Source organism: Myodes glareolus, chromosome 15 (assembly GCF_982192425.1).
Source record: "Myodes glareolus chromosome 15, mMyoGla1.1, whole genome shotgun sequence".
Lineage (NCBI taxonomy): Eukaryota > Metazoa > Chordata > Mammalia > Rodentia > Cricetidae > Myodes > Myodes glareolus.
Window position 1 is genome coordinate 70,775,894 of NC_142040.1, and position 24,833 is coordinate 70,800,726.

General features: G+C 48.9%; 1 protein-coding gene across 3 annotated transcripts in view; it reads right to left on the reverse strand.

The window, feature by feature from the left end:
* Nucleotides 1-451: 451 nt before the first annotated feature.
* The window catches only part of Ankrd33b (ankyrin repeat domain 33B), a 75,612-nt gene continuing 51,230 nt past the window's right edge, over nt 452-24,833 (reverse strand). For 2 of the 3 annotated variants that reach the window (XM_048457001.3, XM_085676583.2), the window contains exons 3-4: nt 16,201-16,341; nt 452-7,650 (exon numbers count right to left, since the gene is read on the reverse strand). In XM_048457001.3, coding sequence (XP_048312958.2) covers nt 6,833-7,650; nt 16,201-16,341 — 959 coding nt within the window. In that variant the 3' untranslated portion in view covers nt 452-6,832. Of the gene's footprint in view, nt 7,651-16,200; nt 16,342-17,449; nt 17,562-24,833 lie in introns of those variants that run through there. The other variant, XM_085676584.2, reaches the window with a different exon arrangement.

Sequence of the window (24,833 nt, forward strand, 5' to 3'; positions counted from 1 at the left end):
GGCCAAGCCTGGTCACGTGAGTTTGATCTCTAGTAATTGCCTGGTGGAAGGAGAGGATTAGCTTCCACAGTTCCTCTAACCCACCACACCAATGGCAAGTGTGTCACAATTGTGCATACACACACATGCACACAAATAAGTCATAAATATAAAACTACATTTCTAAATTATTTTTAAAACTCCACAAGGAAATTTTAATTAATGATCAAAAAAATCCCTGAATGATAATATATATGGTGCGCCACTCAGATAAAGGGAGACAGAGGAAAACTGGGGTGTCTTCTGTCTGAGGGGTGAGCCTTCTGGAAAGGGTGGACCATGGTCCTTGTGAGGTATGAAGAAGCACTCATGAGAAACACCCATGAAAAGAAACCGGAAGTGTGTAGAAGCAAAATGTATAGAACCGCTTCAACCAAAGCAAACGACAGAAAATACCATACATTTCACAGTATTTTAAAATAATTTATGCAATACATTTATTCAAATATCACAATTTTATACCATAAAGTTTATTTTACAGGTGATTTTTCATTCTTTTTACCATTGGTTTATTTTTTTTCTAGTGTCTCTTTTTTCTACACTTTTCCAAGAATTTGTCAGAAGTTGAAAGAGAGAAACACATTCTTTCTACTGAATAATATATCACATTTAACTTCAAGATTACATAACTCGTCTATCCAGAATTGAAGCTGCTGGGGGGGGGGGGTCACACTTATTAGTGGGTCCCAGGGTCCCTGAGGTCTAAATAGGAAAATATCCTGTTACAAACTGTAGCAAAAGTCTCATCTCAAAATAAACCACTCTGGAATTTACAATGATATCCACATTCAACATCTGTACAGCATCCAAAAACTCACGGGGGGTTTAGGACTGACAAAGGAAATGGCTTCACATTCAGTAAACAGAGCTCAAACCAGAAGGCAGACCCTGAACCCTGGCAGTGCAAAAGTTGGCTCCGTTCCTCACCGCCAGTCTCCCTCCACTGGAAGCAAAGACTCTCACACACCAGCAAATTCTAGGCCCAACTCTCTTCTTTTTGTTTGTTTTTAGAATTATCATTTGGACCAAGAAAGCTCCAGCCGTAGCAGGCTTCGCCACCACTCAAATGGAGCTCTGGGTTCTAACTCCACAGCAGGCCCCAGGTCGGTGGCGGAGAGGATGACGGTGCCACTTCTGGACATGCGGTGTCCACTCACAGTCCCTGTCGCGTGTACACGGAGTCACACCGTTGTGAACTAGTTTCCAGAACAAGGTCAGGTCAGCACAGCCTGCTGCTCTGCCTGGGATGGACAGTTTCACGTCTCTGCCATCTACGTTTTCTTTCTCAACAATGCAAGTCACGTGACAGCCAACAGACTGTTTTCAAAACCAGAACTAGCCAGCTGATCTAATACCAAGGCAGACTGGAAAATCCCAACGCTTCCTTAGAGTATCGTTCTGTTCTAGGGTGTTCACCTGTGTCAAGTCCCACAGAGTATACGAGCCACACCGCCCCCCAAGCAGGACAGCAGCTCTGGGAGGCCATGGGAGCTCTCCAGGGGGGTGCTCTTGGGTCTGGGCCCCTCACACAATTGACATGCATCAAAGCCAGAGTTGACCCATACGCAGCTGGGTTATTTGCTCTTAGCCACCTGGGACAGCACCATTTCCTCGTAGGACAGCCTAGGGTGTGGAAACTCCAGCCAAATCAGGTTTCACACTGTTTGGGGTCTCTGGGTAGACCCGCAGGCCTTGCAATCCGCCTGAGTACACACCTCAAACAGGTCACAGAGACTCTCCCTGAGGGCCACCGTGAGCCACTGCAGCTAGGACATTTACATGTGGAGTTCTGGCCCTCCAGCTTGCACTTTTAAGTGGATGTCATGCACGGACCCCATTACTATAACCTGCTGCTGAGGGCGGCCAGCGCACAACAGGGCTTCATCTTTCATTATAGTCTTACTTCAGGTTGGGGCAGGGTGTGAAAATTGCATGTGTAGCACCTGGCCTCCAGCAGTAACACCTGAAAACCAGCCAAACCAATTCAGCCAGACCAAAGCAGGTAGCATTCCCGATAGCACTGAGCCTTTAAATAATAATATTCCATAAAATAAAGCCTCCGGAGGAATTTTCAGTCACGTATAGAAAATGTTAAGGAATAGACAAGTGAAGTTGGGGGTTGAGGACTTAGCTCAGTGGTAGGGCGCTTGCCTAGCAAGCACAAGGCCCTGGGCTCAGTCCTCAGCTCAAAAAAAATAAAAAATAAGTAAACATGTGAATTTAATAGCAAAGAAATGAATAGCGGACTCAGGTTAGATGTGCAGAGTTGGCCAGGGTGACTAAGAAGTGGCTTTTCACTCTTTGCGGCCAACTCTACCGTCGCTCTGACAGCCCCAGCTAGTCTTCTGTTTTAAGTGTGACTTTGTTGTTTCTTTAAGGATTCATCACACTCAATGTTCCCGCCTTCACGCTCTAGAAGCCATGGCCTCCCACACTGTTGCCGGGCTAGGAGCACGGATCAGAACCCAGACAGTGACCAGCACTGGAGAACTCACGGGGAACCTGCTGGAATTTCCCAGTCGCTAGAAAAGCACCGTGGTATGAGAGGAGGGAATTTACGGCGAGACACCATCACTCTAAACAGCGTGGGGAATAACTGTGGATGCTTCCAGACTCCTGGGGACTGGAGCCAGCCCCCTCCCCACACGCCCGGAACAGCCTTGTCTGTGACAGCCTTGGTTCCAGCTGCCAGCTGGGACGGAACGGGCACAGGCCTCGACACACCCTCTCTGAGTCTATAAAACCCAGTTTCTAGCCCACATCATGAATCCTCCCTTTCCTGGTGTGTGAGATGAGTCTGGGGAATTCAAAGCTGAGATGGAAAATACCTTGCCATTCTCACCCCCACCCCCCCCCCCCCAGGTATCAGGAGTGGCCCAGGAGCCTGGAAGGAGCTGAAGGAGGTGCAAAGCCTCTCCTGCCACCTACTGTCCTGCTCCAGTACAGCAACCACACTGCCCATGGCGGCCACTGACCGATCAAGGGTACAGAGTGTCCCTCATCCTTCCTTCCTGAGGCACCCTGTGGCTTCCGTACAATGACTATGGCCATCTTATCCTAAAAGCAAGGAGAATAGACCAGGGGCTCAGAGAACAGCTCTGGGGGGTGGGTATGGACCGTCCATCTGGGCATTGGCCACCTCTGCCTACCTGGAGGCAACTGTTAACACAAGGGTCACAGCTAGAAGCAGCAGCTGAGAGAGACGGCTGTGGTGTCATACGCACAGCCACTCCTACCACCAAGGTCCCCATAAATCTCCAGAGAGACAAGTCCCAGGATCTCCCTTAGATACAACAGCTTTGACACTGTCTCGGAAATATTTCTTTCATCCAGTTTAACCCTAATTGACTTTACCACCAAAAAGATTTAAACTACACTTCAACTTCTCCCCTAACTATATTTATGTATAAATCCCTGAGAAGACACCTGTCCACTTGGAATTCACTATTTACAATTAATACACACAAGGCCAAGCAGGCCCCCAGGCCTGTGCCTCAGCTCTGCCAAGTCAGTAAAGCAGACCGGGCCTCCTTTCTAAAAGCAGAAGGCAGAGCCAATGTCCTGTTGTCACAGCCTGCCCTCCATCCTCTCCTGGGGATCTAGAGGTCTCAGATGGTGGCCTGAAGCCACAGCCCTGCCCTGCATCCTCTCCTGGGGATCTAGAGGTCTCAGCCTGAGAGTGCAGTGGGAAAAGCAAGGGCTTTCTCACGAGCCTTTGTTTCCCTGCCTTTTTTGACCTCAAGGCTTACTCCCTTCTCAAGACGTGAACGGCACACCTGCGCCTCTACTCCATCTCACCCACTTCACTCCCAGGTGCCCCTGAAGATCCAGACGAGCATGGGTAGGAGGACTCTGTTCACAGTGCTTGTCCACGCTCCTCCCACCTGCGCTCTGGGCAGGGCGCTGGTAAGAGACAATAGAAGAGTGAAAGCCACCAGGATGGGGAAGAGGCTAGGCAACGCTTTCCTCGACTGGGGCAATTGCTCCAAGCGGCCCCTCTGCTGGAGAAGCACTCCCACAGGACAAGCTCAGACACACAGCGGGAGAGACACTGGAAAGGCTCTCCGGCCCAGGCTGGACTGGCCTTCCCTTCACTTGGGAGTTTCACAGCTCCATCTTTCTCCCCAGGGAACAAACTAAAAATCACCAGGAAGAAGGCTTCCCCCAAATGTCCACACATCTGTCATTGACCTTCTTAGTGCAAGGCCCATCAGATAGAGGCAGCTCCGCAGAATGAGGAGAGAGGGAGAGAGGATGCTTCACACCAAGGTCTGCCAAAAAATAAAAGAAAAATTCTCTGGACTGACCCAGGCTTCTGGGTTTAGAAGTCTTTTTAACTAACACAGGTATCACCAGAGCGTTCGTGTAGATACAAGTAACAATGTCATCCTGGTGTCTGGTCGGGGCTGGCACATTTACGGAAGAGCTCCTCTTTCAAACACCTGGAAAACAAAGAAGCCTCCAGCCCCCTGCTGCAACACCGTGAGTAGTCCATGCTTATGTGGGGTGAATCTGAAAATGGATCAGGAAAAGGTAGATGGTTGGGAGGTACCAAAACTGAACATCTCAGTCAGCAGCAGGGACCCAGGCTTAACAGAGTTATGTACAGTTCCTTAAGTAACGTTAAGACGGTGTAAACAGGGTGGGCGATTCGGCAATGCACTAATACCAGACTACGTCATCCCTTGCAGGAGCTGTCTAAAACAGGCCCTTCTTGTGACAACCAGACATCCTACAGAAATGAGCCTTTCATGGGAGCTCAAGCTGAGTATCCAGGCAGACCCCGTAAAAGAAGTGGGGCTCCCTACAGCCCCCTACGGAGAAGCCACAGCTCCCTCTCCACAGCAGGGAAATGGATGAAAGCTGTGCTGTATCTGTGGACAACCAGAATGAGGACTGCGGACTGCAAGCACTGTGGTGCTGCCTTGGCTAACAGCGGCAGAGTCTGGGGCAAGCTGGGTGCTGCTGCAGGAAGACCCATGCTGCTGAGAGGTAGGAAAGATATTCCCAACAGATGACTGAGGTTGCTTGAGGTCCTCATGGCCCCAAAGAGATGCTGTCAATCCAGAGTCCCAGGTCACAATGGTGAACCAGGTTACCTATTGTCAATAGCTGGAGAGGAGGAGCCACACCCCAGCACTCACCTTGGTTAAAGTGAAACCTACTAAAATGTGACTTTTAAACACTGAACAGTGACACCAGTGTTAAATCCACCTGGGAGCAACCTAAGGTCTGACTGCCCTATGTTATGGTGTTTCGGGGAAAGCTAGTGTGAGAACTCTCGTTGCTCAATGCCTAATGGCACCAAATATAAAGGATTACAATTAAGCCAGTACCACCCTCACTCTCCTCACAGTGTAAGACGGACCTCAGCAAAGGGCCTCCAAATCAGTCTGTAATATTCTGAATCTATAGCTACCAAGCATTTACATTAAATATCCACATAAAGTGCATGTGTGACTGATATGCTACGACTCAGTTGGGATTTTTTTTAATGCTTTGGAGCTAAAAGAAAGAAAGGTATAGAAAGAAACCTTCCACTGAGAGGTTGGCACCCAAGGCAAATCCCATCCCGGCCTGAGTCCCCACATATTGGAAGTTTTACAAAGTTGGGATGAGCTAAACATTGTGGCTCATCAAAGGGAAACTGTCACTCAAAAGACACACGGGACTCCCGGAGGAGAGGGCCACCGGAGTGTAGACCACTACAGGAAAACCTTCCCCAAACTGCTGTCTAGTATCCAGGGTGTACCACCTGTCCTAAAAGTCATCCGTCTGCCCCCTCAACAGTGTGCAGCATCCCTGCCCTCTGCATCTTGGACACTGTTAAGGATACCCACATTTGTTTCTTTCTGGGCACACATGACTGTGTTTCTACTACTCTTTTGTTAAATCTGCCCCTGCTGAATAACTGTTTGCCTCAGATCTCCTGGAGGATGATGGATGGTCTGTCTATCCAAGGCTCTTGCTTTAAATGAGTTTGGTCCCAGCAACATATGCACTTCTGCAGTGGGCCATGGTCACTTTCAGTGATATAGATGATGATGATGATGATGGTGATGATGATGATGATGATGATGACGGTGATGATGGCGATCGGAACAAAGGGGTCTAAGAAACGAAAGGAAAGGAGGAAGACTTCCATCTCCCCTGGTCATTGTGAACATAAGTCGGTGCCCTCATCAAGTAGAAACGGGCATTTGGCATCACGCGAGTCCATAGGAAAAGCCAGTGCGCAGGTGTGTCCACAGGACACGAGAAGGCAAAAGCCAGAACCGAAGGGCAAAGGGGGAGGATCCCAGAGTTCTGTGTGATTCACACAATCATTACAAGTATTTATTGCTAGAGTCAGCATTTTAAACAAAGGGTCTCCAAAACACAGGTATTAAAACTGCCTTAATTACGAAGAGCCCACCACTTGTAAAATGCTGCGATTTTTCATAAATAACAAAATACAAAAGTATGCGAAAATGCCCTTTGATAAATTAGGTTTTTTAATTCTTGATTGGGGTCCTCTAAGGGGTGATGTCTGGTTAACTGCCCTTTGGGTGTATAGACTGCTCAGGGAACTAGTTTTAAGCAAAAGCCATCCGTACTCTTTTCAATTCTGTCTTGGGAACAATGGGGAACCTGCTTCATGAATCTAGGAAAGGAGACTGACCCAGAGGTTGTGTAATGCAGCAGAGAGGGACACCCCTCTCTATAGTGCTGTCTACACCACCCGCAGCCTCCCAGCTGGATCCCTGCGCTGCCTCCCACACCAGGCACACACGCAGTGGGTACCACGGCCCCTTCACGTCCTTTTCCTCCAGCGTGGCGCCCGCTTTTCCTTCTGAGCCTCTGCCTGGCGTTTCTTCTCCGCCTCCTCCGCCTTCCTCTTCTCCTCCTTGGCCTCCTTGTACCGCCACTTGGGGATCTGCAGGTGTACACTGTCCTTGGTATTGCTTTTGGGGGCTGGGCGGTCGGGCTGGAAGGTGGGCGCAGGGGCCTTGCTGATGCGCACCCTGGGAACCACCACTCCTGGCCGCACGCTGCTTCTCCGCAGCAACTGCAAGGGCAGGAGGCTGGCCTTCCGCGAGACAGGGGCAGGGGTGGGTCCTGGGGCCCCAGAGGACTGGGATGACCAGGGATTCACTCTGGGAGTCTCTAAAGTCTGGGATTGCAGTTTAGAGCCATCCTGAGCATAGGTGTCCGGGTTCCCCCTAGCTGCTAGGATTTCCTGCACTGCCAGGCGCCGTTTCCCCACACAGGGAGGGTTCTCGGGGCACACAGTCTGGCAGATGACAGCAATGGCGGGGCTATAAAGGCTGGTAGTCATCCTGACCATGTGATCAAGGACACCTCCATCTGCCAGACCCTGGCCTGAGCGGGAGGTCAGCGTAGACCGCAGGAACTCTGTGAATCTCTGAAAGCAGTTTTTGGAACGCGCTGGTTTCAAGAGCGCCTCCGCGGGAAGCGGTAATTCTGGCTTGTACTTGTCCCCAAACTGCTCTGGGCAGGGTCGCTCCATCAGCCTCTGCATGACACGAACAGCCTCCACTCGGCCAGTGTATGCAGCCCACTCCTGTGGTGACATCCCACGGCGGGGATCCCTCGCTTGAACATCTGCCCCTGAAAAACAAAAACACACATTGCCCCAGTGGGTCAGGCGGCCAGGATGCTCTTCCACAGATGAAGAATGGCGGCAGAACCTGGAACCGTTATGCTGGTTAGTTTTGCATTCTCTTGGCTAGGCCAGAGTAACCAGTGGTTTGACCAAATCCTGAGCTGGGCACAAGCCTGGAGAGATAAACTCAGAGTCACAATGGTTACTTTTCAAACGTGGTGGAACCTCATCCGATCAGCTGCAGGGTGTAAGAGCAACCAGAGGTTTCCTGGAACACCGAGCCGGTTGCTCCTGTACACCCCCTATCAGTTTCAGATTCCCCAGTCCCCACGATTACATAAGACAACTCTTTAAAATGAACCACTTATGTGCCCTATCGGCTGTTTCTTTAGAGATAATGGTCACTCCCTGGAAAATCTCTCTTCCATGTCCCCTTCCCCAAAAGATACTGCAGACTTAAACCCCAGCTCAGCTGAGATCCGCATACATTCCAACTGCTGCCTACAGAAATGGATGCAGAACCGCAGTCTGGTTCATCTTGGTCCAATCTCAGCTCAGCATAGTTAAAAATCATGCAGAAGTCTAAGTCCCATTACTCTCCGCTGGCAAAGCAACCAGAACTGGGGCAATTATCTAGTCTGTGAGCTCCCCAGGGACCCAGCCAGCATCGGCACCTTCATTTAGATCTCACACAGACTCACGTGTCTAACACGGTGGCTGATCAGTTGCTCTGAGTCAAGAGCGTGGGGCTCAGCCACCTCCCCACCCTGCAGGCCCGCATCAGCCTCGTGGTTGAATGACCACTACCCTAGGTACCTGCTAAAAGCCTTAGTCCCACGACACATTAAAGAATACCAGTCTTCGGAAAGTGGCAATTACTTGGAACTTGAATTCAGGAGGAACTCATTAGCTAGAGCACAATTTATAAACTAGGAAAATGGAAAGGGGGCAGTAAAAATGCCACCGCAAAAATAGATGACACATTAAACCTTAATTAATTGCATGTCACTTTAAAAGGGAACAAACTGCGAAATTAAAACTTTAATGAACACTGCATGAAAGAGACATTTTTCAAATGCTAATGAAAAATGAAAGGAACGGCTGTCCAGAGCTTAGCTGTCTTCCTCCTACCTTTTAACACGATCAGAAAACAAATGCTGTAAATCAAGAAGACGAGCCACTTCTACTACAGCAGCCCCGGACCCCGAGTCACCAAGCTCCATGTTAGTGACCTACTTCCTCAGGAAACTGCTGCTAAGGGTAACAGCAAGTAAACTATGAGTGATGATACAGCTGTCCCTGGCCTCCACAAGGGACTGGACCCAAGATCCCCACTGAATACCAAATTCTGAGGTGGCTCAGGTCCCACATATAAAATGGAACATTTGTATAAAACCTATGCACATCAGCCTATATACCGATACACTGAAACATCTTCTGATTACCCATAATCCTAACTCAATACAAATGCCATCTATCATTGCTACATTGTGTTTAGGGGATGGCAACAAAAAAGGTCTGACCAAGGTGTGTGTGTGTGTGTGTGTGTGTGTGTGTTCTATCACAGCTAGCTGAACCCACAAATATAGATGCTAAGACATGGAGCTGGAAGAATGTGTTGCAGTGCTGAGGACTGAACCTAGGACCTTGCACATATCAGGCAAATGCTCTACCAACCTAAAAGATGATTCACACTTTACATTGATACCTTTCAAAGAGTAACAGGAACTTGGGAAATGCTGCTGGACCCATCTCCTTACAGTGACTCACCTGAGTTCCACTCCTAGCCAGCATCATTTCACCCACTGAACAAAACTGGAGACATGACTTGGGCTCTCACTGTGGTGGCTACTGGCTGCCATGCTCTATGCTGTAAGTTACCTGTACAAAATGCTCTACTACACTGAAGAAGGCACTATACTCAAATATACACACTACAACATGATTGGTCTAACCTAGGCTTGCTCAATGTTGAAAGCACTGGAATTTTTGGCCAGTTACCTCTTTGTTATGGGGTTAGCCTGTGCCCTGTGAGAACTCTAATAACACCTCTGGTCTCTGACTCAAAGATGCCAGTAGTAGCCCATTTGCTGTGACAGCCAAACTCTACTTTGGCCATTGCCAAATATCATCTAGGAGACAACATTGCCCATCTCAGAATTGCCGGTCCAACCTAAGGACTATGGTCCTGTTTCCCAGCCAGCCAGCCTCCTGTGGCCCAGTACCCAGGAGTGATCAGTAAGTAACGAGTTCTTTGCCTCCTGCTGCTGTTGATTTCTACCTGAAACACAGACAGGGGCCCAGAGGTCTGGTGACTCCCACAGAAACAAGGTGTCAAATGGGGCTGGCCAGATGGTAGGGTGGATAAAGTGTTTGCCACAAGATCATGAAGACCTGAATGGATTCCTAGCCCATGTAAAAAGCCAGGCACTGGAAATGTTGGAGAGCACCTATAATCCCAGTGCTGGGGAGGCAGAGACAGGGGGATGATCCCTGGAGCTCATGACTAGTCAATCAAGCTAAAACAGAAAGCTCCATGTTCAGCAAGAAACCATGCTCAAAAAGCAAGGTGGAAAGCAAAAGAAGACACTAAACACCAACCTCTTACCTCTACACACATTCACATGTATGCACACCCATGCACCAATGTGCACACATGGTGTGGGAGAATTGTCTGTATTCTGTCAATCATATTTTAATAAAACGTGATTGGCCAGGCAGGCAGTATAGGCGGGAAAGCCAGACAGGAAGTAGGGGTGGAGCAAAGAGACTGGGAGTATTCTGGGAAGCAGGATGCTCCCTCCACCATTCCTGCACAGACCACTGAAGAGGCAGCATGTAACCTGCCCAGCTGAGAGAGGTACTGAGCCGTGTGGCTAACATAGATAAGGAAAATGGGGTAGCATAAGTTATAAGAGCTAATAAGTAGTCTGACCTAACGGGCCAATCAGTTTATAATCTTATGAAGTCCTGTGTGTGATTTTCTTTGTTGCTTGCCGATTGTGGGGTACTGGGCGGGACAGAAACCCCAACAAGCCGGCCCTCATGTTACACACATATGCAGGAACACACACGCCAATGTGCACACATGCATGAACATATACACCAATGTGCACACACGCGTGAACACACACCAATGTACATATACATACTTACATATACACCAGCGTACACACATGTATGTATAAACACACACACACGAGCAAGGTGATAAGTCAACAGACTAAGGAGAACTTAGAACTTAAGAAGCAGGGTCTGTGATGTCATGGAAGCCAGGTCAACCCTGGGTAGGATCTGCTGACTCATGGCTTCTACTGAGCTAAGAGAAACTGATGTCTGCCTTCTTTAAATCATTCCCAGAATGGAATATTTTGTTACTGGAACCATCTAAAGCAAGTGCTACGGAGAACAGGCAGGCCTTCTATCACTCGGTCTCAGGAACACTCTCCCCTGGGAGGCGTGAAGATCCAGGCCCAGAGGGCCAATGAGAGGGAGACGGAGCAGGAAGCAGGAAGCAGGAAGCAGGAAGCAGGAAGCAGGAAGCAGGAAGCAGGAATGTGCCACTTCCTTTTTCCTTTTCTGTCCCAGTAGCTACCCTCCATGTTATCCGTCCTACAAAACCCAGCTGAGGCCTCCCTCCTGGCACTGCAGACCCGTCCTTGACACCATGGCCAATGTGCCTGCTCTGACCTATAACTTAGGCCCTGAAGGTACCTGTGACGCAAGGGCCACCTGCCAACACGGGAATGGCAAGTCTCCCGTGACACTCAGCAAATGGGGACCCGGCACTACCGGGAGGTCAGCCCGAGGATCACCGCACAGCTTACCCAGGCCTTCAGCTGGCATTCCTGGGGAGTCAGAGCCTCTCAGAGTCCGGGCTGCCATCCAGTGGCCCACAAGGGGACCGTCGCTCTCGCCTCCCTCCCCTCAGTGCCTCTTCCTAAGGTCACATTCTACATGGGGTCTCTTCAGTGCAGAGTCCCTGCCACTGGGCATCTTCTGGGCTCATAACTTGAACAGGAAATGTCCGTCTTCCTGATAAACTGAAAGCAAGTTCTGTGTTGACACAAATGGGCTGGTTTTTGAGCAGCAAGCCGTGAGGGTTTGTCTAAGAGGGGAGCACACACAGGGACTAGTGTCTGCAGTGTGTTCCTCACCTCCCTTTCAATCTGTTTGGTTGCCAAGAACCACAGGGGGCTTCACATTCTTCCTCCCGAGCCTGCAATTACATCACACTTCAGGAACAAAGTGAACTCTGTTAAGCCGGTCTGAAACCTGGCAACCTCCATGGAGGGAAGAAATCACATCGTTGACACAGCTCCTTGGAGCCACTTACGGAAATAGACCTGTCACGTCAACGCATTAATATTCCAGCGGGTTAACAAGGTGCCGCATGTCCCTTCCGATGCTTATCAGAATGGCTGACATTATCAGGAAGCCTGTCCAAACAGCCACCGGGTCGGTTTGCAGAATTGGCTGCATCTGTCATTAAATTCAGAGTTCCGATAATCCCAACATTATTTTCTCCTACCTGACAATGCAGATAAGGGCTGCCGTGAGCCCGTGCGTTGCCGACTGTGGAGAAAGCTAAAGGATGTAGGAGGTCAGCCAATTCAATCATTCATCATTCTAGGAGAAGTGGTTATAGCTGAACGGGATAAAATTGCAAGCCAGAAACTCAAATCTGCTGTTAAAAGCACTCAGGAATCAAAGAATCCTGCATTCTTTTTTTTTTAAAAAAAAAAAAATAGAACGAGATACATGTGTTTTACACTAGTATGTAGTATTGTATGTGCCTTTTTAAAAAATAACCATAGGCCAATTCTGTAGTCTGCTTCTGAGTCACAGTCCTCTCCTGTACTTAAATACACTCTATGCTGAGGGGTTAATTTCAAGAAAAGCACAGGCAACTGGTACCTAGGAATATCTCCATTTTGCTAATACTACTATATTTAAATGGTAATAAAAAATCAAAATAGCGGCGAATATTTGAAAATATCCCAGCAGGCATCCTCACTGCTGTCTAACAAACCCAGGGAGGCCACACGGCTTCCTTTAAAATACATCTCCTCTAAAAGGAAAGCGAAGCTTAGCTTCCTGATAATTATAAGCTAAGGCAGGTGTGAACTAGAACATTCCAGAGGCTAAGCACTCCCATCAGGCTTCTGCAGAGCTCAAATGCACCCTAAGGGAGGTGGACTCCAGAGCAGAGCTGGCCAAGGAGAACGGTGTCCAAGAACAGGAAGGTCTCTTCCTCTTTTTTTTTTTTTTTAAATTTATCGTATTCTACTTTAATTAATTGTTTCCGTGACTCTTTGTGGGAGACAACCACATCCCTGGGAGTCATCTGGCAATATTCGTGGACATTTTGGGGGGTCCCAGCTGGAGGGTGCTCCAGTCATCTGGTAAATGGAAGCCCTACATTGGCAAGATGACCTCCACAAGGACTGAACTAGCCCCACGTGTCACTAGTGTCAAGAAGCTACACTCTTCTTAGCACAAACACCTCATCCCAAGGATGACTTTCAAAGAGAAAACTATGCTCTATTTTTCACGCATTCACAAGTAACTCCTGACCGTATAAATGTACCAACAATGAAAGCTGATTGTATCCAGCATGTATTCACAGCTTGCTTCAAGATAGGCACCTTGTCCTCACGTGAACAAAATCCCACCTACAACTTCCTGTGATATGGCTGCCGTCAGGCCTCTGTCATCGTCTGAGGCCCAGAGAGGTAAGAAACATGCCATGCACAGGTAAGCAGCAGGCTGCACAGGAAGCTGTACTCTGGCTTTGGGCTCGTTTCCGCTGCGCTCGACACGACGCCGCCAACAGTGAACAAGGCACACTCCTGACAATTATTCTAGACTTCGGTGGAGGGGAGAAGCTCATGGTGGTTGTGGAGATCAATCGGGAAGAGTTAAGTTTAGAGACCTTATGTCAAATCTGTAAGCAAACATCAGGCAGGGGTGGAAAGAGCAATGTTAGCATCGAGTCCGAACCGGCCTCATCTTCCAGAGGCTGTGGAAGGCATTTCTGAGAAACTTTAAAGGCTGCAGCGGAGCCTGAAACTGCAGGACAGCTAAGAAGAAATGACAGGAATGGTGACTTGATTTGCTGCCAAAAGAGAATTGATGGTTCAAATTAATTAATTGGAGGAAATGCACTTGATGAGACTGACACCCTAACTTTTGGGCTAAAGAACATAAAATCATTAAAGATCTCCATCTAGCTATCACTAGATCTTGACACAGCGGAAACGGACAAAGCTTTCATCCAGCACAATAGCCTCAGATAATCACCATCTAATTAGAAATGACTACTTCTCACTGAAATGGGACAGGAGGACCTTACCTCTGCTGACCCCGATATCTAGCTTTTAAAAATTAAACTCAGTTGGGTTTAAAATGAATCGGTGGGATTCATTTAAAAATACCCTTTAACATGTACGTATTTATCGAATGCGTAGATGCACAAACATGCACACATGCCAACCTTGCATGTGGAGGTAAGACTACAACTTGCAGGAATTGCTTCTCTTCCCCCATATGGGTCCTAGGATCTAATCAGTCCTAGGAGTCAATCCTAATTATGATTTTTTCCAAGAGAGTTTTCTGTCTTCTAAGCTTCTTTTGTTGTTCATTAAATCTGGGATGTTTTTCTTAAAGTATTTTCTAAGGCATATAGATTAAAGCAGGAAGAAAGAAAATCCAAGGTTGTGAACCCCTGCACAACTGCAGACTAATCACAAGGATAAGGTGGAAAGATGCTGTACAATGGTACAGACAGACAACAGGGACAGACAGACAACAGGTCCAGACAGAGCAGCTGCCACAGACCGGGACCCGCACGTGGGAGTCAGCCAGGGACACAGAACAGAAATAGGGCATTCATGGGAAGGACCAATGTCTAGAACAGTGTCACTACAACTGGGTAACTAGAGTCAGAGGAGACTTGTGATCTGACCTTGGTGTCCTCAAAAACTCACAGGCTGGGACTTTGTACCCACTGTGATGATATTAAGAGCTGGGAATGTCAGGACGTGCCCTGTTCTGAGAGTCAGGTCCCACAAGTGAGATTCGTACCCTTTGGAAAGAATCTTCAGGGGGACAGCTTGACCCTGCCATGTGAAGACACAAGGACTGGATTCCTTGTAAACATCAAGTCTGCTGGTGTCTTGATGTCCGGCTTCCCAGCCTCCAGAACTGAGAACAGCACATAGACACTGTTAATAAGCTCCGGCTCTTCAGGACCGGCTACACCCGGTGTGGAGAACATTAACAGCAACACCCTCTGCGGTGTTAGATGCTAACTCTGAACCCACTATTATGTGTACCTTCCGTTCTTTTTTTCTCAATTAATTCGCAAAGACACCTGCTCATGTTGCATTAACAATGATATTTTCAGGTGCAGGTCAGGATCAGGACTGAAGAGATCTGTCATAAGGACTTTCACATGGAGGGTTTATCAAACGTCTACGAAGTGCTATCGTATTCTGTCTCAGGGAGAAGGGAGAGAAAGATGAGGACAGGGAAGTATCCGGGGAGTCAAGGACAGGGGGCGTAAGGGTACGTTCTTGCTGATCCAGCGTGTGGTCTAAGGACAGACCCATGGAGTTCTGCAGGAGCAACCTCTCCCAACCCACCCCCACCACCTGGATCATCTTCCTTAGGACACAGGTGAGGCCGGAACGAACATTCCTTTCCATGTACATGTGTGTTCCGGTGCATATACACACATGCACATAAGGAGGTATGCATGTGGAGGCCCAGTGGACGTCAGGAATCCGCATCCTGGAGTGCCTCCATTCAGCTAGTCTGGCTAGCCAGCTTGTTCCCGAGATTCCCTTCCTGTCTTCACCTTCCCAGTGTGGAATCCCAGGTGGGCTGCCAGGTCCATTTATTGGGTTCTTGGAATCCCAATCCCAGTGCTCAGGCATGTGGAACATCGCTCTACCCACTGAGCTATCCGCCCGGCCCCCAGAATATCCACTCTTGAGGAATAAACCTGAACACAGTTAGAAGGCCGATAGACTGGGGAGGGAAGATGTCAGCAGGGAGCAGTGGTGGGGGGGGGGGATTCAGGAAATGGCCAGGGCTGTGGTCAGCCCTCATTGGCCAGCCCTGACGTCATTTACTTTGGACTTTTCTTTACAGATGTAGACAAGGTCTCAGGTATCCCGAGCTGGCCTTAGACTTGCTTTGTAGCAGAGGATGCCTTTGAACTCCTTATCCTCCTGCCTCTGCACCTTGAGTGCTGGGATTGCAGGCACCCATCACCACACTCAGTTTTGCATTGTGCTAGGACTAGATCTCAGGGGTCTGTGGGTGGCGTAAAAGCGTGCTGCTGACTGAGCTATGTAACCCAGCTTACTTTCGGCTTTTCAAAGAAACTCAAAGGATGACAACCATACAGTTTAAAAAAAAAAAAAAGATCTATCCCTTACTGTCACTGTTTCTGTAAGCGGCATGGGTCTGTTTAAGATGCATTCTTTAAAGGAGCTCCCCTTGGTGTATCACGAGCCCACTGACCACACTGGACAGGAGGACCTTACCTGCCAACATCAGGGCTCGCACACATTCCGTTCTGCCCTGCATGGCCGCTTTCATGAGGGCTGTGAAGCCGAATATGTTCCGCCTCTCTAGGTCCAGACCGGGGTAATAATTCAGCAAGTAGTTGGTGATGGTGGCATGCCCTGAAAGAGAATTATACATGCATGTAGATTCAGGTACCCACAAAGGTGATCACTTCTGTGTGGCAGAGAAAGACAGAAACTGCTCATTGCCAGCCATATTGGCTGTCACCTGTATGTGCACTCTCTCAATCCCCATCACAATTCTCCCGGTTACAGGGAGTCGAGGAAAGTGGGAGACACTGCTCGGAACACACAGTGTAGGTCACTTGCGGTCCGTCAGCTTCCCTCCGGGGAGGCAGGGGTAGAGGCAGACTGCACCACCATGTGGGGAGAGCGAGTTCACTTACCCACAGGCATGGTATAGTCAGCTCCCATCAGGAGTCACCATGGCAAACAGAAGCCAGGCTGCAAAGGAGCCTGGGAAATGTATCCAAGGATGGAGCTTCAGTGGGAAAATCCATCAAAGCAAGAATGTATCTTAATTCGTGCTGGGCACCTCTGGTTACCACCTATAATATGATGTGTTTCTGCCTCCCTTTGTTTCTCCTCACCCCTACTACACACCACTGTATGTACATGCATGTACACACACACACGCATACACACACACACACACACACACACGTATACACACACGCAGGCATGGCCATAAAATCTTTCTCACCTTGTTCCTCACAAACAATATTGTTTCTGCTCACTCCCAGAACTTTTAAATGCCAGGCACTTGCGTGAGGGACCTGCTGGCAAGGACCACATGACCAGCAGGAAACTACCTGCATAGCAGAAATGGCCGCTGAATCTCCCACCCCAGCTACTCTCGGCCGGCCAACTCGCCCACCTTCCCTACCTTCCGTGATTTATTCCACCCTACCCACCCTCAGGGATCAAAATCAATTACAGTAGCCTTGTCACTGGAGCTGAACAACCACGGGGGCTGACTTACACACTACAGTTTGGCTAGCCGTATTCTTGGCCTGCACCCCCAGAACACAAGAGCAACCAAGAAAGTAGACATTACCTCACGCTCCCTGAAGGGGGCTATGGAAGGTCGCTTCCATTGCTAGCGCTATTTCAAGACCATCCACGTCAGACAAAACGACAGGTTTTTTGCCCCCTTCCCCTGTGTTCAAGGGCTCCCCCTCCCCTTATCTTCTATCTCCATCCTGACCTTGCAGATGGCAGGCAAGCCTTGGCAATGAGAGACTGTAGAAGTCCCTCTGCTTTGGGGGAGCTTCCGGGTGCCCAAAGCCACTCCATTCTTGGGCAGGTCAGGCAGTCTGAGTCTCCCTCCTCTACCCCACTCTACTCCTTTCAGCTCTACTGTCAGACCCACAGGCACGGGGCCTCAGAGGCATCCCCACCCTCTATGCACACCACCCTTCCCTGGACCTTTACACTTAGGGAACTCAGTCGGCTGTGGCCCACAGTCCCCTTCCAGCATGATTCTGGGGCAGAGGTGGAATGGGTAGTACAGCATAGGACCAAGAAACAACTAGGGGCTCCCCTGCTTGCAACAGACTTCTCGGTCTGCAGTTGGTGGCAGCTCTGAGAATCCGACTTCCTGATCTGGTTGCAGTCCCGGCAAAGCGAGTTTCAGGATGGAGGAAGAAGGGAGAGGGGGCCCATATGTCCTCGGCCTTCATTCCCTTCCCAGTCCTTCCACTGTGTGAGCACAATACTGAATCAACCCGATACATTGAGTGCCTCCAGTCAGTCCAACCACACCCAAGCGACACAGTTATCCAGACTGGAACCTCTGTGGACCCTTGCATAGGACATTGTATACTCCAGCCGCTGTCCCGCTGTGCAAACTCAATCCTTGGAGTTGGCCCGTTACCAACTTAAAAATTAAATCAAACAAGCACGTAAACCAGAGTTCTGATTCTTAGGAAGCAGGGCTACGGCTTACCACCAAGCTCAGCCACAGTGTGAAATGGTAGGTCATCACCTTGTCCACTGTTACAAAGTCAACAAGACCCAGGCTGTGGCTCCAGGCTATCTAGCACACAGGTTCCAACTTGCAAAGGTGCTTTAAGGACTCACTAGTCACTAGGCCTCCTCTGTGCAAGGGGGTCAGGATGAAGCTGGGGTCACGAGACTATGGTAACGCAACAGCCAAAGGAGTAGCAGACGACCTTCGATCTCAAGTTAGCTTGTGTTCCGCATGAACGCTTGTCACACAACAGTCGGACTTAGACCGGGTCTCAGTGAAACGAATTGTCATTTGTTTCGGTCTTTTTCTATAAAAGCGTGACACTGTGTGTCAGTCACAATTTGCAGCAGGTGCTGTTTGTGCACACACACACACACACACACACACACACACACACACCCTTGGCAAGTTGAATGGGCAGAGAGAAGAAAACAAAATCTAGAACCAACTGCCCATTATACGGATATTTTATGTATATTGTGTTAAGGTCAGAAAATCCAACATGGGGAGCGGCGTTCTGACTGCAGTCTGGAGCTCTGATGGTCCAAGAGTCACTCCCCTGCCCCAGGCTTTTCCAGAAGGGAGAACAGCACCTCTGTCACATCAATGGCTGTGTTCAGTAGAAACTAAAGATGGGCCTGGTGCTTCCCAGACTGTATAAACATTAACTGTTCCTCCTCCTTGAAAGTCAGGGCAAGTAGAGACTGGAGTGGGGTGGGGCTCATGGATGTAGCAACTGTCTCTTGACAGCCATGGGAGAGGTGCTGCTTTAATCTCCCAGGAAGACCCGACAAGCAAAGAACAGTGAGTGTGTGTGTGTGTGTGTTTATGTGTGCACTCATGTATGCGTGTGTATTTATATTAAACACATAGTTACACTGAAACCTGGTTTGTCTAATCCAACTTACACATTACAGGAGTTGGTTCTATCTCAAGAGCAGACTCACCACAGAGACTTCCTACTTCCCCACAGTGAGCCTCACCCTGCCCAAGAAAAGGGACAAGTGGTGCCTAGCGTAACTGTGAGGTCACCACTATACTCAAGAAAGCTTGCAGGCAGGGGTGGTGCACTCCTTTAATCCCAAAACTCTGGAGGCAGAGGCAGGTGGATCTCTGAGAGTTCGAGGTCAGGGTGTGAAAAGGATTCAGTCAAACCTTTGACCTCATAGCCAAAATCTACATAACAATAGCTCCCACACAAACTTTCTTATGACAGTACTCACTGATAAGAAAGAGCCTCATACAGGAGGCAATGTGTCTGCTCTAACTGCAGACTCAGGAAGGTGTGCTCTCCTGGTCCTCTGCTCTGACTTCACAGACTACTACTATTCTGTATTTATCCTTTACCTTGGTTTCAACTAACATAAGATCATAATCCAGGAAATTAACTGTTTCTACAGGGAAAAGACCCGAATTGCTAAAACTAGCTTCAGAGAGCAGAATTCTCACCTGGGCTCCCCGCTGGAGTCAAGAGCAAGGTCCCCAGAAGAGATTACTTTTAACTCAACCAGCTAGAGGCTAATGCAAATCAAGCCCCCAGGTTAGCACAGCTGCCAAAACTGTGTTCACAGCCACGCCCCCAGCTTCACAGCCACGCCCCCTCTGAGACTGAAGGTGCCTCCTCAAGACATCCACGGGTTTCTGGTGGTGACTCTGTGAAAATGTACACTTGATACTATTGTTACCACCTATGGGACTGTTAACTTGCCCGTACACCTATATAAACTGAAAGCTCTGTGGAGATCACCCCCTTTTTTCAGCCCCCCTTTACCCCTTTCTTTTACCCTTATGCCCTTATCCCTTTATACCTTACACCTTATGTCTATGCTCTTATTCCCAAGGAATAAAGAAACATGTGGGTAAAGCCTGCAGTTAGCTTGTTCTGTCCCTCAGACCCCGTGCCCAGGTCAGTCTTCGCTGGTCAGAGAAGTCCTAGTCTGAACCCTGAGAGAGTGCTGAGACTGGAACTCAGTAGCTCTTGATAACATGCACATGCGTAATTAATAGTAGAAAACATGTATTTCCACCAATAACCCTGTGGGCCTGTCTTCACATACAGCCACCCACCATTAATTATTTCCCTCCTTTCAGTCCTATGCTCACCTGTGGTAAAATTTTGTTTGTGCATTAGCAAATAAAGCCTGCCTGAGTATCAGAGCTAAGCCACTAGAGGCCTGGCAGTGGTGGCACACTCCTTTAATACCAGGACTCAGGAGAGAGAGGTAGACAAATCTCTGTGAGTTCAAGGCCACCCTGGGCTACACGAGATTGTCTAAAAGGGAAGCAGAGCCCAAAAAAAAAAAAAAACGAAACAGAGCCAGTATCACCATAGAACCTTCATCTGGCGATGGATGGAGATAGAGACAGAGACCCACATTGGAACACTGGACTTAGGTCCAAATGAGGAGCAGAAGGAGGGAGAACATGAACAAGGAAGGCAGGACCGTGAGGAGTGCGTTCACCCACTGATACAAGGGGACTGATCTAATGAGAGTTCACCAAGGCCAGCTGGACTGGGACTGAACGAGCATGTGATCAAACCGGATTCTCTGAATGTGGCTGGCACGGGGACTGTTTGAGAAGCCATTGATAATGGCACTGGGTCTTGTTTCCTCTGCATGTACTGGCTTTTTGGGACCCTAGTCTGTTTGGATGCTCACCTTCCTAGACCTGGAGAGAGTGGGGAGGAACTTGAACTTCCCACAGGGCAGGAAACCCTGACTGCTCTTAGGGCTGGAGAGTGAGGAGGAAAGGGAGTGGGAGGGTATTGGGAGGAGGGGCGGAAGTGGAAACTTTTATAAATTAATAAAAAAATAATAAAATAGAAAAATAAAAACAAAGAAACAGAGCCAGGCAGTAGTGTTGACTCACACCTTTAATCCCAGTACTTGGGATCACATGCCTTTAACCCCAGCACTAGGGAGGTGGAGACAGGAGTGATAAGGCTGGGTGGAGAGAGGAATATAAGGTGGGGGGAGACAGGAGCTCAGATGCAGTCTGAGGACAGGATGGCCCTTCGGTCTGAGCATTGGTAGAGGTAAGAACTAGTGGCTGACCGTTTTCCTTCTCTGTTCCTTCAGCTTTTACCCATATATCTGACTCTGGGATTTTATTATAAAGACCAATCAGGGCTCACGCAGCATTCACCTGGTACTGACACCTCTCAAACTGTCAGAATCCTCCCAACAGCTCTCCAGCGACCCCTTGTGGTAAACTCAATGGCTGTCCATTCTGATACTCGACACCCGCCCCCCAGCACTGACCACTGCCCCTGCCCCCTCCCTCATTCACAGAACTGTCTTCCACGAGTATCCAGGATCTCTCCCTCTGACCCCCCCCCCATATCTCTGCTTCTCCTGTTCCTGGAAAGTTGCTGCTCCGGAGTCGATGGGCAGGCCCTCCCCTCCCTTATCCACACGGTCCTGCCATCAGCCCCACGCTGCGTGCAGTGTTATTATTCCCCAAATCTCCAACTTACCCACATCTACGTCTATCCTTTCTTAGTTTCGCACCTAAATATCTGTCTACCGGATATTTATCATGGGTGTCCCACGACTAAGCCAAACCCGTTGCATCTCATCCCAAACACCTTCCCTCCCGGCCCACTCCTCTCCCCCAGCACATCTTCCGTGATGGATAGCACTAGGTATCTAAGCCAGAAGTCTGGGCTTCATCCCAAACCTTCCCCAGCTCCCACGTACCACCCGTCGGCAATTCTGCCAGTCTCCCCTCTTCCCTGTCTCCCAACACGTCCCATCCTAGCTTCTCTGTGCCCGTGTCTACCCGCTGATCTGGGCGACGGTATATCTGTCTGCAGCCACTCTTCTGACTGGCCGCCCTGGCTTCCCTGCTGCCCATCCTCCACTTATAGCATGTGTGGTCCAGGAAGAAGCCTCTCTGACCACAGCAGCCACTCAGAGGCTTGTGCACCTCGGACAACAGTTCACCTCTGTGGTGAGCATCTCTTCTTCGCTCTCTGTCCCCCAACCGCAACCTTCCTTCCCTGCCTGGTGACCTCGCAGCTCTCCTTTGTGTTATGGTTTGGGTTCTTTCCCAAGCTTTTGTTCACACACACACACACTCAAGTGCTACACTGAGCACACTCTCCTCATACTTCTACTCTCACGTCTCCCACCCCTCCCCCATTCCGTTAGTTCCCTTTGTTCCCTTAGAGCAGTGGTTCCCAACCTTTCTAAAGCTGCATCCCTTTAATACAGTTCCTCATGTCGTGCTAACTGACCCCCAACCATAAGATTACTCTATCGCTACTTCACAACTGCACATCTGTTACTGTTATAGACTGTAATGTGATTACCTATGAGCCGGATACCTGATATTCGACCCGTGAGGTCTCGACCCCCTGGTTGAGAACCACTGTTGTTTATTTCTGCTTTGGTGCTGTGGATGTGAACATGGTCGTGTAGTTGCTCTACAGAATAAGGACCCACGACTGAGAAATTCATATAATATTTGTTATTCTGGAAATTTGACTCCAGTCATATCCATTTTCCTACAAAAAATATAACTTCCTTTTTATGGCTGAAAAAAGTCTGATATGTACATATACCACATTTCTTATACAGCCCAGTTGTTGGACGCCTGGGTTTGGTGTATAACTTCGCTACTATGAATAGCGGCACCATGGACGCTGATATACAAGCATCTCTGGGGTGTTTACAGCTCCTCTGCTAAGCCCTCAGGTTAGAGGTAACCGATTGTCTCAGCATACACCCGCCCACAACACCCAGCCTCCCTTTGCCTGGCTACCGTCCTTCCCAACACTCCTTCTTCCCTGGGTTTGCAGCAGGATTTGAACCCACTGGTGACAAGGTGAGCCACAGTCCCCCAACTGGCTGCAGACTCCAGGCTCAGTGAATTCCTATCCAATAAAAAGGTCAAAACATGCCCACTTTTCCCTCGGGAGGCGCTCCCTCATCAGACACTTCATGCTCATCAAGTCACGAGCCCCATCATTTAAGATTAAATGGCCACCACCGTAATTAATCACCGTCTCATTCAACATTGTCACAAGCACCAATTATGGCTGAGTCTTGCTGTCACTAAGAACAGGGGCAGGTGAAAAATGTCTTCCTTTATTCAAGGCTGCTTTCGAAATGGAATGACTGTTAGAGAATCTGGGTGGTCTGCAGTCTTGTCTGGTTTGACTCACTGTGGTTCTCCACATCAGGCCAGTAGAGGGAGCTGTTGGCTTTGGAAATGCAGCCTCCTAGCTGGACAGGGATTCCCTGGGAACCCCTACCAGAAAGGGGGAGATGCCAGAGGTGGGACAGCAGGGGCTGGAGGAAGATAAGCCTTCCAAGGTACAAGAGGAGAGCAGAGTGCCCCTCGGGCACAGGGGCAGTGTGCCACGAGGATGAAAGCTGGGTTTACAGGAAGCGGCAGAGCAGGGCAGGGCTAGGAAAGCAAAGGCTTGCCAAAATTCTAATCTGTTCTTTAAAACAATAGAAGAAAGAAAGAGGAGGGAGAAGGAGGGAAGTAAAACAAGACCCTGGTGACTGGAGGTGATAGGCGGATTATTTTAAAATAAAGGGCTAGCCTGTACCACGCTTGCACGCACGAACACACATACATACATACACATACACACACACAACACAACACACACACACACATACCATTTAAAAATAATAAAAGGAAATCTGCTTTTTAAATAGGGCTGCAAAGATGCTGGATGATCAAGAGTATGTACTGCTCTTGTAGAGGATCCAGGGTTGGTCTCAAGCTCCTATAATCGAGTGGTTCTCAATCACCGTAACTCCAGTTCCAGGGAAATATAATGTATGTCTCTGGCCTCCATGGGTACCTGGACTTGTAAGCACATTATTACACACACACACACACACACACACACACACACACACACACACTTGAAAATAAACCTGTTTTACAAATGAAGCGTCTGGCACAGTGGAATAAGCCTGAAGTTTTGCTAGGACAGCTGTTAAATCGAAAGTCAGCTGGGCAACACAGTGGGACCACGTCTCAAAGGAACAAGAGGGCTGTGGATGTAGCTCAGTGACCCTCCAGCTGTTACTCAGTTCTCCCCTCCTAAGGGCATGGAAGCTGGAGAAATAGCTCAGTGTTAAGAGAACTCTGTTCTCCAGAAAACCTAAGTTTGGCCCTCAGCACCCACGTCAGGCAGCTCTCTCTCAACTGCCACCATGCCATGTGGTCATTTCTTTTCTATGGCTGTGATAAAATGCCCTAACAAAAGGCAATTTGGGGGAGAAAGGGTTTATTCAGCTGACAATTCCGGGTCACAGTCCATCACTGAGGGGAAACTGAGGCAGGAGTTCAAGCGGCTAGTCACATCACATCCACAGTCAAGAGCAGAGAGAATGAATACATACGTGCTTTCTTCTTGGCTGACTGTGTCTCTCTCTCTACATTTCTACGCTCCAGAACCCACACCCAGAGAATGGTGCCACCTGCAATGGACTGGGTCTTTCTATGTCGATTAATGCAACCAAAACAATTCCCCACAGACGCGCTCACAAGTCATCCTGATCTAGACAGTCCTCTGTTAGGACTCCTATATTCTATATCAGTGGTTCTCAACCTTCCTGATAATTTGACCCTTTAACACAGTTGTTGCTAC